General features: G+C 39.2%; 1 protein-coding gene across 8 annotated transcripts in view; it reads left to right on the top strand.

The window, feature by feature from the left end:
- Positions 1–18,574, top strand: part of LOC111875765 (Down syndrome cell adhesion molecule-like protein Dscam2) — a 150,749-nt gene that overhangs the window by 116,224 nt on the left and 15,951 nt on the right. For all 8 annotated transcript variants that reach the window (XR_002844797.2, XM_023872266.2, XM_023872267.2 and 5 more), the window contains exons 14-24: positions 652–771; positions 2,157–2,330; positions 3,550–3,697; positions 5,366–5,514; positions 6,982–7,113; positions 10,143–10,310; positions 11,351–11,692; positions 13,259–13,405; positions 14,741–14,896; positions 15,503–15,642; positions 17,322–17,478. Coding sequence is in view for 7 of the 8 variants with exons in the window: in XM_023872266.2 (XP_023728034.1) it covers positions 652–771; positions 2,157–2,330; positions 3,550–3,697; positions 5,366–5,514; positions 6,982–7,113; positions 10,143–10,310; positions 11,351–11,692; positions 13,259–13,405; positions 14,741–14,896; positions 15,503–15,642; positions 17,322–17,478 (1,833 nt within the window). In the remaining variant the exon portion in view is untranslated. The remainder of the gene's footprint in view (positions 1–651; positions 772–2,156; positions 2,331–3,549; positions 3,698–5,365; positions 5,515–6,981; positions 7,114–10,142; positions 10,311–11,350; positions 11,693–13,258; positions 13,406–14,740; positions 14,897–15,502; positions 15,643–17,321; positions 17,479–18,574) is intronic.

Genomic DNA, 18,574 nt, shown 5'->3' on the forward strand with positions numbered 1-18,574 from the left:
ATTTATTTCTCTGCTCTCATTTGGGTTAACTCCACACACGTCAGACAGTAAATGCTATGCACCTTCTTCATCTGCTGCTACTATAATAATTATATCGTTTGTATTTTATACAGGTCAGTGCATGAAAAGTCTCCAGTCTCTTCTTTCTTCCCATAATCTTTCCATTTAGTTTCTTTCCAGCTCTTTCCTTTCTTCTTTACATCTTACAGTGTCTGCCAAAACCTTGTTATGACACATCCCATCAGTGTTGCTATTGTATGGCCACACCATTCAGACAACCCCAGTAGCAGGCTGACAGTGGTATCAGTAATGCTTGCAAAATTACAATGAATGCAATTGGAATGAAGGCTGAGTTTATAAGAAAGGGACAAGTGATGACAGCGAGTAGGCTGGTGTGAAGTTGTTACAGTGTCATGGATTGTCAGTTTTATAGTAGATGTGGGAGGTCAGGGAATTAAGATAAAAACAGTTACATGTAAGCATCAAATAGTGTACATATAAGGCAACAGATAAAACCGAACCTTTGAGCTCCAAAAGAATAGCCTTGTAACTATTGTTCAGGGAAATGTTTTTCAGTTAACTTGAACCATGATCTGAATATAAGGTGGGACACACACACACACAGAACTTCTGAATTACATTCTGTTACAGTTCCTCCACGCTGGACAGTGGAACCCGCAGATGCCAATGTAGCATCAGGCCAAGATGTGATGCTGCACTGCCAAGCTGATGGCTATCCTGTGCCCAGTATCACCTGGAGGAAAGCTGTTGGTACATTGACTCGTGTTATATTGTGTCAGATGCGACTGGGTTCCTGGTTATATAGATTGGTTTACGAGTGGTGCGAGGTTGTTAAACAGCCAATCAAAGATCATTTCCAAAGTACAGTAAACCTTCGCTAATCCAGTTACAGTCAACCTGGTTGTCAGATAATCTGAATTGAAAAATGAAAAATTCTGTTCACAATTGAGTACATATTTTAAATACATATGGGATTTATGAGCAAGAGGGATTAGAGCAACAGGACTTTCAGACTGTGTTGAGGGCAGCATGAGAGTCTGAAACCATGCAACAAAATAGCCAAGATTGGTTGAGCTGGATGAAGGAGACCCTGGGTTTTGGCTTCTGAGAGGAAGAAATTGCTTCAGTGGTATGTTTTTATTTATTTTCATCAGCACTACCTATTACTTATGGAACTGAGCCCTTCTTGAGCTACTCAAGAACTTACCAGCATTTTATGGAACCCAAAGGTCCATTACTGTGTTCACAAAGCCCTACACTGGTCCCTATCCTGAACCATATCAGTCCAATCCATACAATCCTATCTCTCTAAGATCTATTTTAATATTGTCCACCCACATGCACCTTTGTATTCACACTGCTGTCTTTCAATCTGGCTTTCCCACCACTACCCTATATGCATTCCTATCCCCATTTATGCTACATGCCCTGCCCATCTCATCCTCCTTGACTTGATCATTCTAATTATACTTGGAGAAGTGTACAATTTATGAAGCTCCTCATTATGTAATTTTCTCCAACCTCCTGTCACTTCATCCCTCTTTGGTCCATCATAAGATTGGAACCAAAATCACCATACTCCATGTACTCTATTCACAGGACTTCCTTGCATAAGGTTGCCTTATCAAGAAGTGACATACCCTCAAAGAAGTTTCAAAGTACTAGTGAATCCTGATGTTACAATTCCAAAACTAATGCCCTCTCTTCATTACGTTCATTGTACAGGTCATGCCAAGAAGTCTGTATAAGCCCAAGCCCCTGCATAATATATCCTGATATGCTGCCTTCTGAGGTGAGAGGTTGTTAGCCTATCATGATGGACTCTGCACCATGGAGTCAGTTACTTCATAGCTAATAAAGTGTTCGGTCTCCAGTCACATCACTTTCAAGCAGTTGGCCAACATTTCAGAAAACTTCTCAGTCTCCATCATCAGCAAATTAAGTCAGAGGTCTCTGAAACATGGGACTTCTCCAAATTGACACAGCTAGCCACCCAAGAAAATGTTATCTCTGTAGCCAGCAAGAAAGCTTCCATTCTGTAGTTAATAACTGCCTTGTCATTACACTGAAAAATGAATAATGATATTCACAGCTGTTACAATGTACACTCATCATCATTTCATGTCTTTTTCCAGGTACACACCCAGGAGAATATAAAGAGTTCCTGTATGAGCCAAATGTAAATTTTTACCGCAATGGGTCATTAGAATTTCTGCATATCAGTAAAGACAGTGAAGGCTATTATCTCTGTGAAGCCAAGAATGAAGTTGGAACAGGGGTTAGCAAAGTCATCTTCCTTAAGGTCAATGGTAAGCAATTTCTTGGATCTGCTGGTGACCAGAGTGCATCAGTGTAGTCACAGTCAGTCCTCTGCAGCGTGTGGCATGTGTGGAGTTATGGAAGCTGTGTGCAGGAAGAGTGGCTTTGTCCATGCTGTTAATGGTTCTCCTATATAGAAATGATGAAGAGATAAACCTCCATATTCAGGGTGGAACAATATCCTCACATATGAAGGCAGTGGATTCCTATGGTATGTGCTATGGTGCTTCATCCAAAAATACCTTAACTGTCAGTCACAGCTGTGAGAACCTGAAGTCTCATAACCTCACATCTCTTAAATGAAGCTCTGGTCTGTTCATTCATTCAATCATTCATTCATTCTTCCCCTTATTTTCCATATATCCATACAGGTAACAAACCTAGGATGTGGAAATGGTCACTTTGAAAATAGATATATCAAGATACATATACAAAATTACATGAGTCACATAATCAAAACCACTTACATTAATCGATTAACATAAATAATAATATAAAGTAAAAAATTAATTTAAAAGTAGCTTACTATAAAACTTGAATTAATACAATTTTATTTAAATTACCTATATTAACTGAATGAAATACATTACAAATTTACACATTTATGACCAATTATGTTGATAAAATTCATTCATGGAATAAAAAGAATGATGATATAAAAACCTCTTCAATGCAGATTTAAAACTTCTCACCTCAGTTGCCAACATTTTTATTGTTTGAGGAAGATGATTAAAAACTTTGATACCTGCTATGTACGCACCTTTATTGTATTTTGTTAGGTTAACTGCAGGTAAATATAAATTATTGAGGGCTCTAGATTTGTATTTGTGAATCTCATTGTTAAAATTAAATAAATATTTATTATTAATTGTGTATAAAAGTAATGAATATATGTACTGAGAGTAGAACATCGTTATTTCCAAATTCTTAAAAATGTCCGTACAAGACTCTCTTGGTCTAGAATTCGTTATAATTCTAATAACTTTCTTCTGCAATATAAAAACTTTGTTAACACAAGAAGAGCCACGCAGAAAAATTATACCATAACTTATGATAGAGTGTGTATGAGCAAAATAAATAACCTTTAACGTATTTAAAGGTACAGTATATTTTATATTTCTTAATGCATAACATGCAATGGAAATTTTATTAGTAACATAATCTTAAGTGAATGATTGCATTGGAATCATGATGTCTTCTTGGTTTCAGCCCCCGCATACTTCCCCCAGAAAGTGAAGCAAATGCAAGTACAGAAAGGGGAGCAGGCACATGTGCAGTGCACAGCCCTGGGGGACACACCTATCGAGATCATGTGGAAGGTTGGGGGAAAGCGAATAGGCGGGGACGTGGACCAGAGGTGCAGCTTCTTCTCAATTTCTTATATTGTGTTTAGAATATCTCTGACAGTAGGTCATTGTGTTGTCATGAGAAACTTACTGGATTCTGTTTTCACCATATAGTGGGAACCAAAATCACCAATCCAGAGTTCTCATCAAACACCCAGGATTTTTCTCCCACGAGAGTACCTACTGCAGGTGTGACATACCCACAGAGATATTTTAGGCAGGTTCTAAGTGCATAGAAGGCTAATAAGTTTTGTAAGGGTGTGAAAGTAATGCTCTCCACATGAGTGAGTTTATTTATTTATTTGTAATTACATTTCATAGATCCAGTTGTTACCCAGTAGGGCTGGATATAAAATTTGTCACATAGAAAGTCTTACATAAAAGATAACATGCAATAAATATAAATATACAATATTAAATATAACATAAAATTTAAGATATAATATATTAAAATACATATAAGGTAAATAGAGCCTCATGCAAAGAGCACAAGTTGTCAGTCTAATTTTCCCATTTAGAAAAACACGTACATGTTGAGTCCATTCTCAGCCTTAACTGACTAGAATTGTCAAGTGTTAAATTAATCAGTACAGACACTATTAAATCCAACCAAAGGGAGTAACTTACAATATGTTTACTCATACTATTTATTTACCCTCTATCTTTGTAACTCTTGTATGTTCTATAAATTCATCGATAGAGTAAAAAGAATTTCTCGGCAGATATATTAGTGAAGCCTTCCTAAATTGATTTTTGTCTGTTCTCAAAATTGTGATTCTGTTAGGTAATACATTAAATAGCTTGATACCTGAGTAATATACACCTCTCTGATAAGATGATAAATGAGAACTCAGGTACATGAAGATGATCATTATTCCTAGTGCCAATCGTATGTTTAGTTATTTTTCAAAACCTTATCATAGTTGTTCACAGCATATGTCATAAGTGAAAGCAAATATACACAGGGAATTGGCAATATTTCAAGCATCTTAAACAGGTCACGACAAGTGTGGGTTGGTCCCGCTCCCATAGATTAATGGTGGTAGTTGAGAACAGTATTCTGAGTGGAATATATGGGCATAAAAGTGATGAATTAACATATAGGTGGAAATTGAATTGAATTGAATTTATTTACCTTCCGTAAATCCAGTACAGGTGAGACACCATAGGATATGGAACAAGTCAAGTTAGAATACATAGTATCTATACAATAATACAGTAATATTGCAATTAAATGAGGTAAACTTATAATACTTATAATACACATTAAACAATGATCAAGAAATTTATCAATTTATCATGGACTAAAGAAAATTGCTTAATGAGGAGCTACAGGACCATACTATGGAGGGTGGGATGGACAGGGCATGTAGCACACATGGATGTATTAAAGTGGTCTATACAAAGTTGTGCATGGAAACCCTGGAGGAAGGTTGCCTCTTGGAAGATCTGGGTATTGATGGGAGGGTAATATTAAAAGGATCATTATGGAAGTAAGGTGTACATGTGTGAATCAAGAAAGTGGCCAGTAATTGCCTTCCTAAGGAATTTCTTGACTAGCTGAGCAAAGTTCTAGTCATATGAAGGTTAGTGTGCAGAACATACTTCATTCATGTGAGGTTTGTTGTAGTAGTCACTTGTGCATGTGATGTTAATTGACAGAAGAATCCTTTTGCCAGGTACACAATCCGGGAGCAGCTGCTGGATGATGGGATGGTGTCAGAACTGGCGATATCACGCACATATCGGCATGATACTGGGGTTCTTTCCTGTTATGCCAGCAATGCTTATGGGCAGGACGAGATGGTTATTCAGCTAATTGTTCAGGGTAAGGCTCGTAAGATTATTGTGTCAAATGAATTTTGAGTACAATGCCGTGTTTCATCTATTAGCTGCTCTGGGTTTGGTGGTGAAAGAAGAATTGCTGTCCCTTGTAGAAACTGAATGTCAGTTTTTCAGCCCCTATCCAGTCACTTGTGTTCTGGTGGACAACTGATATGGACTGAGTGAAACATCACCTGAATATTTATGCCAGGAAATGCATAGTTGTGATGTGCATTTGTTAATCTCCTCCTGAGTATGCTTGTTCTGTGTGTTCTTATTATATGGCCAAATTACTGTAATCATGTTTCTTCTTCTATTAATGGATTTTTAACTCCAGCTTCTTTGTATTGTGAACCGTTATTTACCCGGACTGTAACCAGTCCGAAATTTCAGGAGAGGGAAAGGGGGAGGAGTTCATTCACTTGTTGTTGTTGTGGGAAATACACGCACAATTCGAGAGCAATGCTGACTGAGTTTAACAATACAATAATATAATAACGAAATAAATATACATTAACAATAATAAAGGAAATAAAACATATGATATGAATACAAGAAACGATATTACAAGAAACCTAGCATGACCCACTCCGGTCATTCAAGCCAGTACCTTTCTCATGGGGCACCGCCCATTTAATTTCACCAAACAAGAAAAGAAAAAAAACAATAATACTCACATGTGTATACGTAGTCACAGGGTACCCATACGTATATATTTATAAAAAACACCTTTGCCTCGCCATTGCTCCATAGCTCAGCAAAGGGGCCCTCTCCCGGGACACACCGCGCTGACTTCCAAAAATAAATTTAATTTTGAAAAAAAAAGGAAACCAAACAGAAATTTCTAAGAGCAGGGACAACCACCCTGCACGACCGCCACCCAGGGAAAGAGAGCGATCGTTCGTGTCATCTTGCCACGACAAGAGGAGGAGGAAGGAAAAAAGAGGGGGAGGGTCACGTGACATCTTTAAAAAGAACATTACAAGAAATATATGAGCATTGGCTGTGGTTGACTGCTATTCCACGACGCCTTTCACGGGGCGAACCCTTTGAATCGTCTTCAGACGGTTCAATTGCTGGGTTTCTAGGTTTTGTCCATTGTCTTAGTTTTCTGAATGTAAGACAACATTCACAGAACTGGATCTGCTTCCGTCCTCGGAGGAAGAACTGGGGGACATCTACTCAGTTGTATCTACTAGAAGGAGCTAAGTTTAATTACTGAGTCAGCAAATCCAACCAAATATCTGCCTCCCCAATAGCCTACCTGAAGACAGAAACAGGTCCAGTTCAGAAATGCTGTGATCTGTTCAGAGTATAGATGATGAACAAAGCCCAGAAATTCAGTAATCTTAAATACCACTGTGTGAGCCCATTTGAATTGTTTAATTAAAAAAAAATGTTTCTAATTGTATCCCAGCTTGTCTTTCACTTAGCACTTCCTCAAGATGTATCTAATGTTTTGATGTTGCAGAGGTTCCAGAAATGCCAAAAAATATCCGTGTAAATGATCAGCAGAGCCGCTCACTTCAGCTGTCATGGACACAGCCTTATGCTGGCAACAGTGCCATCACAAACTATATCATTCAGTATAAATTAGTATCAGGTATGGTATGCCTTTGTCATATGGTTTGAGCAGGCTCATGTAATAATACGAGCACTTTCGTTGAACACAACCCATCATAAACATCAGTTTTCCTGGGACAGCGATACATAACATGGTAGGAGCAAGGTTTAATATGTATACCTTGAATTTCCTTTACCAGTCTCCCATAGGAAAACCTGAAGGAAAGACGCCACTAGATGGACCTAGACACAGATGGGAGGATAATAATAAATTGAATTATAAAGAAATAGGATGGGAGAGTGTCAGATGGGTTCATCTGGCTCAGGACAGGGCCCAGTGGTGTGCTCTTGTGAATACAGTAATAGGCCATCAAGTTCAGTGAATTCCTGGGAATTTCTTAAGTAGCTGAACAGCTAGTGGCTTCTGAAGAGGGACTCACCTTACGGTGTTGTTTAGTTAGTCTCAGCACCCACACCCACTTTCCGTCATCTCTGAGACATACAAATAACCTGGGCAGTCAGCACATAGAAGCACTCTGAGTAAGTGTATTTTTATCTGCTGCTCCTGATACTTTAAAATTTCTTAACTCTATATCTGATATGATGCAGTCATCAAACAATCATGATGTACTCTTGTCATGAAGACAGTCGCTGGAGACGCAGTGAATATTTCTCACTCACATATGGAGCTGAACCCTTGCTGTGAAGCTGCCAATTGTACAGCTACTTAAAAACTTCCCAGTATTTTACGGAGCCCAAAGGTTCATTACAGAATTCACAAGATCTCTCCACTGGTCTCTATCCTGAACCAGATCAATCTAAGCCATACCATCCAATCCTATCTCTCTAAGATCCATTTTAATATTGTCCACCCACATGCACCTTGGTCTTCCCACTGGTCTCTTTCAATCTGGCTTTCCGACCAACATCCTATATGCATTCCTCTCCACCCCCATTCATGCTATATGTCCTGCCTATCTCATCCTCCATGACTTCATCGTTCTAATTATACTTGGAGAAGAGTACAATTTATGAAGCTTCTCATTATGCAGTTTTCTCCAACCTCCTGTAACTTCATCTCTCTTCGGTCCAAATATTCTCAACACCCTGTTCTCAAACACCCTCAGTCTGTGTTCCTCCCTTAATGTCAGAGACCAAGTTTCACACCCACACAGAACCACAGTTTTGTATATTCTAATTTTTATGTTTTTTAGCAGAAGATGAGAAGAGTAAAGGTTCTGGACTGAATGGTAACAGGCATTACCCAAGTTCAGTCTCCTCTTAATTTCCTCCTGAATCAGGTTTCGATCTGTTATCGTTGTTCCCAAATATCTGAAGTGTGCCACATTTTCAAAAGATCTGTTTCCTATCTTTATGTCATGATTTTGCCCTGCATTTTGGTGATGAGACAGCAACATATACTTAGTTTTCTCTGTGTTTACTTCTAGACCAACATCTTTATTTGCGTCAATTAAAGTCTGTGTGGTTTTCTTTATGGTATCTACATTATCACCCAGTAGATTCACATCAGCATAGGCCAACAGCTGATGTGTCCCATTTAATTTCAGTACCACCTGGTTTCCGTGGACCTTCCTAATGGCATATCCTAAAGCAAAGCTGAAAAGGAGTGGCAATAAAGCATCCCCTTGTTTTAGACCATTGTGGATAGGAAATTTATCAGACAAATGTTTACCTACACGGTCATTACTATACATTTCGTTTAAACACATTTTAATCGGCCTAACTAGTTTCATGAGTACCCTAAACTCTCAGAATATTGTACAACACTTCCCTCCTAACTGAATCATAGGCTCAAGTCTGTGAATAGCTGATGTAGTGTCTCATTGTACTCCCATTTTTTCTTCAGTATCTGACAAATTCAAAAGATCTCAGCAGTAGTTTATCAGTTATGTGAAAACCAACCCTGATGATCCCCAATAATTTCGTCTATATATGGACTTAACCTTGAAAGGGCTAGGATCAGGTACTAATGTTTTAACTTTATATATTTCTACCTGCCTAACATCACTGACCCTATGTACATTCAATAACTGAGAGAAGTAGTTCTTCCACCTTTTCAAAATGTTGTGGGAATCTGCAAGCAAGTCATCATTCTCATCCTTCACTAAGTTACTTCTGGGTTGGTGACCCATCTTGAAGTTAGTTATTCCTCTGTGTGGGTCTCTAATGTTCTTGTTCTTACTGTTCATTGCAAGCTCATCAGTTTTGTCTTTCAGATATTCCCTCTGTCTACTATCTCAAAATATGGCCAGTTTAGTTGTGTGTCTTCCCAGGAGGAGATGTCCAAATAAATTTATGAGTGTTACAATGTGGGAACATAGTACTTTTAACAGTAAGATTCTTGGATGTGGCAGAGTTTACTTCTCAAACTCCATTATCGTTACTAATTTCATGTAAACTCTCATTCCCAGTCTTTGGTTTGAAAATGTCTTCCCTACCTACTTTGGCATTAAAATCTCCTAAAACAATTTTCATATGGTATTTAGGGAATTTATGAAATACATGTTCTAGTTCTTTGCAGAACCTATCCTTTATGTCATCAATTTTATCTTATGTTGGGGCATGAACATTCAGAACGATGATATCACACCAATGACCTCTTAGTATTATATATGACATGCTATCACTCAACAAGCTTGATTTTCTTATGTACATACAAAACTATTTCTCACACAGAATTTTTAACAAATGCTGTCTTCTTCTCAACAACTGCCTAAAAACATTTTGGAGCATACTAGATTACCTGAGAAAGTTATATATATGTACCCATTATAATATCCTAAGATAGATCAAATGAAACACCAAGTACGAAACAGTATAGCAGAGCAGTAACGAAGGTGACTTTGAGAGTAGGGTAATTGAGCTCAACTGGTTTCACCGCCCTAGGTTATTATTCCATAATGGCTTTTGTTAGCACAATGACAAATCTTCAGGTTTTATCTGAGGCTGGGAAATGAGCAGCTGAGCAAGGATCAAATTGCCAAACAGGACTTTGCCCCATGGAGTTAGTTGTGTTTGAATATAAGTGAGAACTCTCTGTGTCTGCAGATGTTTGGCAGGCCCAGCCACTGAAGCTGACAGTTCCAGGAACGCAGACCACAGCTACAGTGCAAAATTTGAACCCTGCATGTTCATACCATCTGCGCATCATGGCGGAGAACAGATTGGGGCTGAGTGACCCCAGTGAGGTGATTCAGGTCACAACTCAGGAGGAAGGTGAGCAGAAACTCTGCAGTTCAAGGCGCCACAGTTTCTTGTTTACAAGGAATAAAATATTTTGCTTCACTCTCTGCAGAGAAACCTTTGACAATTCCTGACTCTTCCCAAATATTCTCATATGTCTTTTATGTACTCATATAATAACACTCCTGTTTCCTGCTGCAGGCCCCACAGAGAACACACAAAAATATTATGAAAATTACACTGCGCCCTCTCCAGTATCTATAGTAGCCATGGTTGTTAAAGTAATAGGGATATACTGTGGTATGGGTTTCGATTTGACTTGAATCCTCATTCTGAATATGTTTCTTAATACACAAGTAAACTTCAGTTTTTTAATTTGAATGTTACCCCACCTTTAACATTTTAGCATGTATTTATTCTGATAATGACAGGGAAAACAACCATGTCCCAGGGGAAGAGTGGGCAGTTCTGTTTGTCATAATTACCCTAACATTCCCCATCTTATCCAGTATAAGCTGCACAGTTAATATAGTAAGAAATGAAGAGGAAAGCTTTTGTTGTTGTTGTTGTTGTTCTCCTCCTCCTCCTCTATTTCAAAAGCATGTGTCTTTGACTTCTGATGTAATTCTCATATTGGGCTATAATGTATGGTACTTTTATTTTCTTTTTTAATATTGTCATAGTGGAAATTATACATTGCAAGAGAGTGGTTAATGATTTTTAAAATGTTTGACTGGGGATGTGCTTAAAATAGAAGAGCAGAAAATCTTTTTTAAGAACAATGAACTGTATTTAAAGTGAGAATCCTAATAATTGTGTTAGTTGAGTTGGAAGTGAAGTGCTGAAGCTACAGTCATTTTGATAGCTTCAGTTCATGTCTTTGTTACATGTGTGGGAACGTAAGTGTTGCCATTTCTCCGTAAAAGCTTATCTACAATGTCATGCTGACAGTCACACAGTTTAATTTTGATTGGGGTTTCAGTGAACTTGCAACATCCAGATCAAAATCTTTCATCATTTTTTGATATTTCTTACTGATTCAGAACCTGAATATTCGCTGGTTCTTATTGCAGTTCCAAGTGGAGCACCAACAGATATTCGTGCAGAAGCAAGAAGTTCTACAGAACTGTTTGTGTCATGGGAGCCCCCAGAGAGGGAATTCTGGAATGGGAACCTGCTTGGCTACTATGTTGGGTACCAAGAGCAGTCATCACTCACAACAGTATCATCGTCCCCTTCCACAACAACACACAACTATAATTTCAAGACTGTCGAAGTGGGGGCCCAATATGGGGGCGAGGTTTTACTCCAGGGCCTGGCTAAATACACCACATACTCCATCATGGTCCAAGCATACAATAGTCGTGGTGCTGGTCCATCTTCAGAGCACATCACTGCCCGCACTCAAGAGGATGGTTAGTGCAAGTTCTGTTTGTATACAAACCCTAACGTTATGATTCATAGTTATGGGGCAGGACACTAGACTCTCCCCCTCTGCCAACCCTTTCTCTCATTATCACCCTATCTGCCCTACAGGAACCACAGCCCCAGAAATAAAATGATTCCATAAGTTGGCAGAGGCCGGAAGGTTCAGCAGTGACCACGCCCAGAGGCAAAACACAAAAACAGCCACAGAGGCTGGTCTTTGTGTTAGTGTCCTTTATTTTTCTGCCTGCTGACTGAAATATTCTCAAGGAAGACCATGTTACATAGAAGTAATGATTGTATTTGCTCTTGATGACCTTTCAGACCTTGTTTGGTACACTCATTGTAAGTTCTCCTAAGTTTATGTGTATGCCATGCTAGATTTATTGATAGAAATTTAGTATAGTGTGTTCATAAAATCACTTCCTGATTTAAAGGAAAAATATTTTGCACGGTAACATTGGTACTGAATGTACAAGAATTTTCAGCACAATATCACTTCAAATCTAAAGGAAAAATCAGGGAAGATATTAGATTTGACATTCTAAGTCCAGTCTTCTGGGATCTGACATCATGTAGCCTGATAGAAGGTTACTGATGTTTTTGGTGAATTTACTTTTTGGTCTCCAGGGCCCAACATACCAGACTACACTGTGTAACATTCCAGAAAGTTGAACTCCTAAAATCAGAGAAGGGTTTGAAAGAAAATGTTACAAGCCTAGACCTGTTGACAAATGAATTCATAATTTGCATAGTAAGAAAACAGAAACCATATCACCAAGGTGGAATATTGTCTGAGTTACAGTGTTCACATCATGTTTTATGAACACCCATCTCTTTGTTTAGAAGATGTTGCAGGCAGCAGACAGAGAGACATAACTAGGAAAATAGATTAAAGAAAAGATTTCTCCTTTTCCATTTTGAAACAAATAGGTCCTATAGCATATCCAAATCTGCAGACCTAGAAGTTACTTCAGACTTGGGGCCATAACATATCTCAGGCAGTTGGTCACTGGCTTCCCATTGTGGCAGCCCGGGTTTGAACCCAGGTAAGGTCAAGTGGGATTTGTGGCAGACAAAGTGGCACTGGGTCAGGTTTCATCTGCGTACTTTGGTTTCCCCTGCCAGTTCTCATTCCACCAAATGCCCCATACTCACCTGTCATCCTGGGTTGGTACAATATGCCAAATAGTGGCTGACGTACCAAATGGACTCAGTCTCATCCCACTCCAAGGAAACTAAAAGAAACTTCAGACTTACTGCAATGTAGGAGTGTCAGTGTTGCTGAGGATTTTGGTCATTATGTGCTGAACACTAAGAGTGCAGTGTCCTGGGATGATATATGGACACCAGCATTTTACTGCATCCTGCCACCATCTTCAGAGTAAATGTACCCTAGGGGTGGAGGCATTAATTTCCTGCAAAGCTTCGGTACCTATCAATCAGCCTGCATGGCATCACATCGCAACAGACGGTAATCTTAATTATTGACATTGCCAATTGCTTACCAGAACAGATGAGACTCAGAGCCTTCTAATTGTCTTTGTATTATTTAGTGCCAAGTCTCCCACCCGAAAATGTGCAGTGCTCCGCATTGACGTCACAGAGCCTTCAGGTGTCATGGGAGCCACCTCCACTTGAAGGCCGCAACGGAGTTGTCGTGGGTTACAAGGTGTCTCATCAGCCCGCTGAAGAATGGTATGGTGGGTAATTTTATGGCTTCAAGCTTGTCATCCCACAAGCCTGCTCCCTGCTGTAAAATTGACACACTGTTTGCACCTGTCCAGGCAAGCGAGATGTGTAACTCTGCCTTTAGCTGCTGTGTTATGAAACATTCTCACCATAATACCCGAATCTATGCAACAGGACAGCAGTGTTGTGTTTGCTAAACTGAACCTTTTGTTCCCTAAACTTTAAGAAGATTAATTTATTACAGAGCAGAAGAAACATCAGGATATGTCTCGTTTCCTTACCTATGTCATAGCATATGTTAGCTAAAAATTTAAAGAAGGAATAACGTTCATATTAAGAAATAAAAGTTTGCTGAGATATTTAAGAAAAAATATTGAGAATGCAGATTTAAATCACACCTAAAAAATTCTATACTTGCATATTGCTTTAACAGCTGTGGCTAACATTCATATTGGTAATAGCACGTGGTAAATTTTGTAATATCATTGAATATTCTCTACTCAGTCAGACTTGGGGAACATGAAATTTGCATTTATATATATTTTGATTACCACCAGATCAAAAGAGTTTCACCCCCAAATTTTAAATTGATGTCACCTGCTATCCAAAACGGGTCAGTTTTCACACTGCAACATAAATTGTTGCAAGTAATCATCTGCTTGTCTGGACAAGCATATTTTACATTGTCAGTGGAAAGATGACTTGGTACTTATACTGCTGAGGCCCCATGGATTTACCCCCTCCACATCTCCCTTGAGCCATGAGTAGTTCTCTCTCTGATATCCTGCTGTATGCCCTCCACTTGTCAAGCCATGCTGTTCACCTGAATGTTGTTACTGACAGTCACATGATAACCAGCGCTAGTGCCTAGCACTTTGCACTGGAGGAGAAATCACCATTAGGCAGAAGTACATAAGCCTTGATGGCCACCGTCCTATCCATAGCAGATGTCACAACATCAGAATCCTGTGACTGCTGTTTATAGACGGTGTCAGTATTTAGTCTTGTAATCAACAGATGGCAGCCTAATGTTCTTCAGTACTCTCTCTGTGATCAAAGAATGGATTTTATTTAGTGATATACACCAAAGGAAATAAAAAAGCAAGATATGACTGCAACAGCAGGGACCTGCTGCCTTTTACATATAGCCATAAGGGCAGGCAGGGTGTCATTTGGAGAAATCTTCAGGGAATCAATAGAATCATTAAAGCTGCATTGTATGACAGGGCATAAGAGTACACAATGAAGGTTTTGTTTCATATGTGATTGTTGCTTCCTGTGTGGTTCCACTCTGCCCATCATAAATTATGTGTAACCAACGGTGTGTAATGCTCAAATGATTTCAGAAAAAGATGAGCAAGAAACAAAAGTGACAACATCCCTGAAAACCACGATCCCAAGCCTACGAAAGTACACAAATTACAGCATATCGGTGTTGGCTTTCACATCTGTTGGGGATGGTGTGAGGAGCCCCCCTACTGTTTGCTGCACTGAGGAGGATGGCATGTATCACCAATATATGTATGTTGTGTTGTAATGCAACCTGTTGCATGCAGAATAGATATTATACTGTGTTGCAGTATGAGTCTCTTGCTGTTAAATGTAGACTGAAACAAGTTTCTGTCACGTTCTGCCAGTTGAAACAAGTAGATGTGGCCCCACTGTAGCCCTTGAGAACAGGTTCCTGATTTTACAGAATCTTAAGATTTGTCCCACAACAGTTTTTCAACTTCTGAACGTATAAAAATGTTTTCCAATTAGTTTTTGGATTTAATGTGGTTCAGTAGCTTTTAACATGAAGTATGGAAGAATGTGGTGATCACTTCATTGTGCCATAATAAATAGAGCATGATATGAATCTTAGCCGCTGTGAAAAACTCAGAGATTAAAATTTTCAAAGAGGTTGTACATTCTGTATGCCCACTGTGTTACTGTGTTTAGCTATAAATATATTACCTTTGGAAACTTTTCATTTTTAACATACCTCTTGTTATACAAATGCACAGTGGCATTTGTGGTGTATAGTTACAGAGTTTTGTGTTGGGTTGACATTTATGTATTCTGCAGTACATACACACTTCACTGAAATGTCTTAATTTTCAAAACAGTGCCTTCAGCTCCTGCTGACATCAAAGCTGTCATCAGCTCCGCCAATATAATCCTTGTTTCTTGGCTACCACCCCTGCATCCAAACGGACAGATCACCGCTCACACATTCTACATGGGCATCATCGAAGATGGCAAGGAGGTTTGTAGCCTGTACATGCACATGAATCACATAGACACATTAACCAGGTGTGTAGTGACTATAGACGGGGTTTGGATTGGTGATAAGCTTTATTGGACTCTTCAGTACAATGCATAATTACATGTAAGGACTGTGCTCTCACTGTTCTACACACTTCACATTAGGTCTTCACAGTTGTCATTAGTCATTGCTTGGTAGCGGCTTCCAGTGACAGATATTCCACTTCCTACTCCTGAATTGTCTTCAGCCTCACCTACCAGCTTCTCACAACAGCTGAACCCCAGCAGCTATCTAACTGACTCACTAACTCACCATCCAACTCATTCACTCCACTAACTTGTCCTGCTTATAACATCTCAGCATGGCTGCTATCTAATAATGATCGTTGTATTGTTTCTTATTTTGATGATGTTGCCTAGCAGCAGATTACATGGCACAGTACCAAGGTGGTCTGGCACACTTCCACGTTGAAAAAATCAGTATAAATCAAAACATGAAGACTTTCTCATTGCCTAATGTTAGCTACAGACATCTACGTGCAGAACTGAATAACAGGCAGCTCATGAAACATGCATAAGTAAAAGTATCTGAAGCTTCCATCGCAGAGGTCTGAAATTTATCAGGCTATAAGACCTTTAAGTTTCACATCTGCATCTTTAAAGAAGTGGCCCTGGCACTTAAAAATGCATCAGAGCACTGCTCTGGACCAACCTTGCCCCATTACAGCTTTGGCGTGAACACTTTCAACCCCCAGTTATCGAGCTCTGATGTAACACCCAGGCTGGAGTACCTAAACCACCATTTTCTTATTCTCTCAGTTTTATCTGGAAATTTTACTGACTCTTTAATGTACATGCTTTGAACAAATAAAAAATTCCAACATTGAAATCTTACATAAGATGGTTTATGCAGTGTCATTATAAATGAAAGAATAACAAACTTGAAACGGAATATTCACGGTTGGGACGGGAAGGGTTATCAATACTGTATGTTCATTTAAAGCAAATTTTTAACAAAGGCAGATTACACTGCATGAGAAATGCGCACAGAATTTTGGTGGGAAACCTAAGGATAAGAAACCCAGTGGAACACCTAAGGGATAGAGGTGAATGTCCTTCAATTGAAACTTGTTCCACATTTTATGTCACATACCAATTTTTCATACCATGAACATATTTTTAGAAATTTTATGAAGTTTCATTCATAGGTTCATGTAAAGTTGGGGTTAAAGTGAACCAGCATACACAGACAATTTATTCAAGTGTATCAAGTGATTCAAGAGATGAATGAACAGAATAATGGTTGTGAGCTCACCATTGTATGTTCTCCATATACAGAGAACAAAAGGTGACTGGCTGCCACATGAATAGCACACAGAAAGAGCTCTGCAGTTAGTTGATGCTGGCTCATTGTCAATACAGAGTATGCATATAGTCTGTTTTTTGTTACATGCCAAAAAAAAAATAAATTGATCTGTTCATAAATTCAAGCTTGTGAAATTTTCTTCAAAATTCTTCTCAGATTTTTCCCTTACATCATAGTGTTCCAGATTGTTGTACGTTCATTATCAGTTGTGTCCTGTGAGAAGAAAATTAAAGCTACTATTATTTTTCTAAGTTAGATGTGAATTTTATGGACATTCTGTATAAAATGTAGTGTCATTCTATCAATTGTTACAGGATGGGACCCACAAGAGAATTCTGGGCCCTCAAAGTGAGGTGTATGAGACATTGCGTCTCCAGGAAGGCGCCACATACCAGTTCTGGGTCACAGCATCCACGAAAGTTGGCGAGGGAGCAGGCACAAGGGTTGTCACTATCACCTCTTCCAATAAGGGTAACTGACAGGCCACTTGGCTGGATGCAGGGTAGCTGCAGTCATATGCAGACACTTGCAAGCTGGGCATAGGGCTAACAACTCTTCCCTGTGACATTTCACATGGATCTTGGAACAGGACAGATTCATTGGCATGATCCAGGTGAAGCAGTGTGATGCGAGTTTACGTCACAAGGGAATATGAGGAATGTACACAAATTTTTTGTGATGAAACTCTTTTGTAAACAGTTATTTGGAAGACTGGTAAAGACATAGGAAGATAATATTGAAATACACCTTATGTAAATACAAAATTAATGATGATGGGAGGAGATGTAAGAATATTAGAGGCCAGAACAGGCAATTCATCTAATCCAGGAAATAATGATGATACTGACAATCATTATGATCTTAGGGAAATGGATGGTGAGGATACAGGTAGTTTTAACTGGTTTATAATCATGTCATCAAGATTTGATATTAGCTGTGCTGAACCTTTGGGTTCTGCTATGAGACAGTTAGTTGAAGGATGGAAGGAAAGCCCAAGTGCAGTTCACAGCTGAGGAGGCAAAATCTTCCATCAGCAAGACAGTTATCAGTCACAGACGAACTAATACTACTACTACTAGTAGTAGTAGTAGTAGTAGTAGTAGTAGTAGTTTGGAGGAATTCCATTTGCCTTTTATGATCCCAATATATTGTGACGTATTTGCGCTATGCAGGACCCCCCCTCCCCCCCAGCGGTGACATAACAGCATCGGAGCGCTGCCGCTGCTACAGTAACAGGCCAGTCAACACTCCCCCCCCCCACGGTGATGTAACAGCACTTCCACTGTGAAATAACACGGGACACCACTGTTGACACAAGCAACAGGGAACGGTATAAAAAGCCGGCTGAACAGTATGTGGCCAGAGAGTGTGTGATTAGGAGTGACAGTGTGGAGTGTGAAGTCGCGGAGTGCAGCAGAAGTCTAGCAGTCGCCGAGAGCAGTGGAAGTAATTGTGATACTGCTGATGGCAGTAATTGTAATTGTGAATTGTGTGAGTGTGAGAACGAGTGTTCAATAAATTCACTACATCCAAGACGGCGTGAAGTTATTTGTCGCATGTCACATAC

The sequence above is a fragment of the Cryptotermes secundus genome, unplaced genomic scaffold, assembly GCF_002891405.2.
Source record: "Cryptotermes secundus unplaced genomic scaffold, Csec_1.0 scaffold752, whole genome shotgun sequence".
Taxonomy (NCBI): domain Eukaryota; kingdom Metazoa; phylum Arthropoda; class Insecta; order Blattodea; family Kalotermitidae; genus Cryptotermes; species Cryptotermes secundus.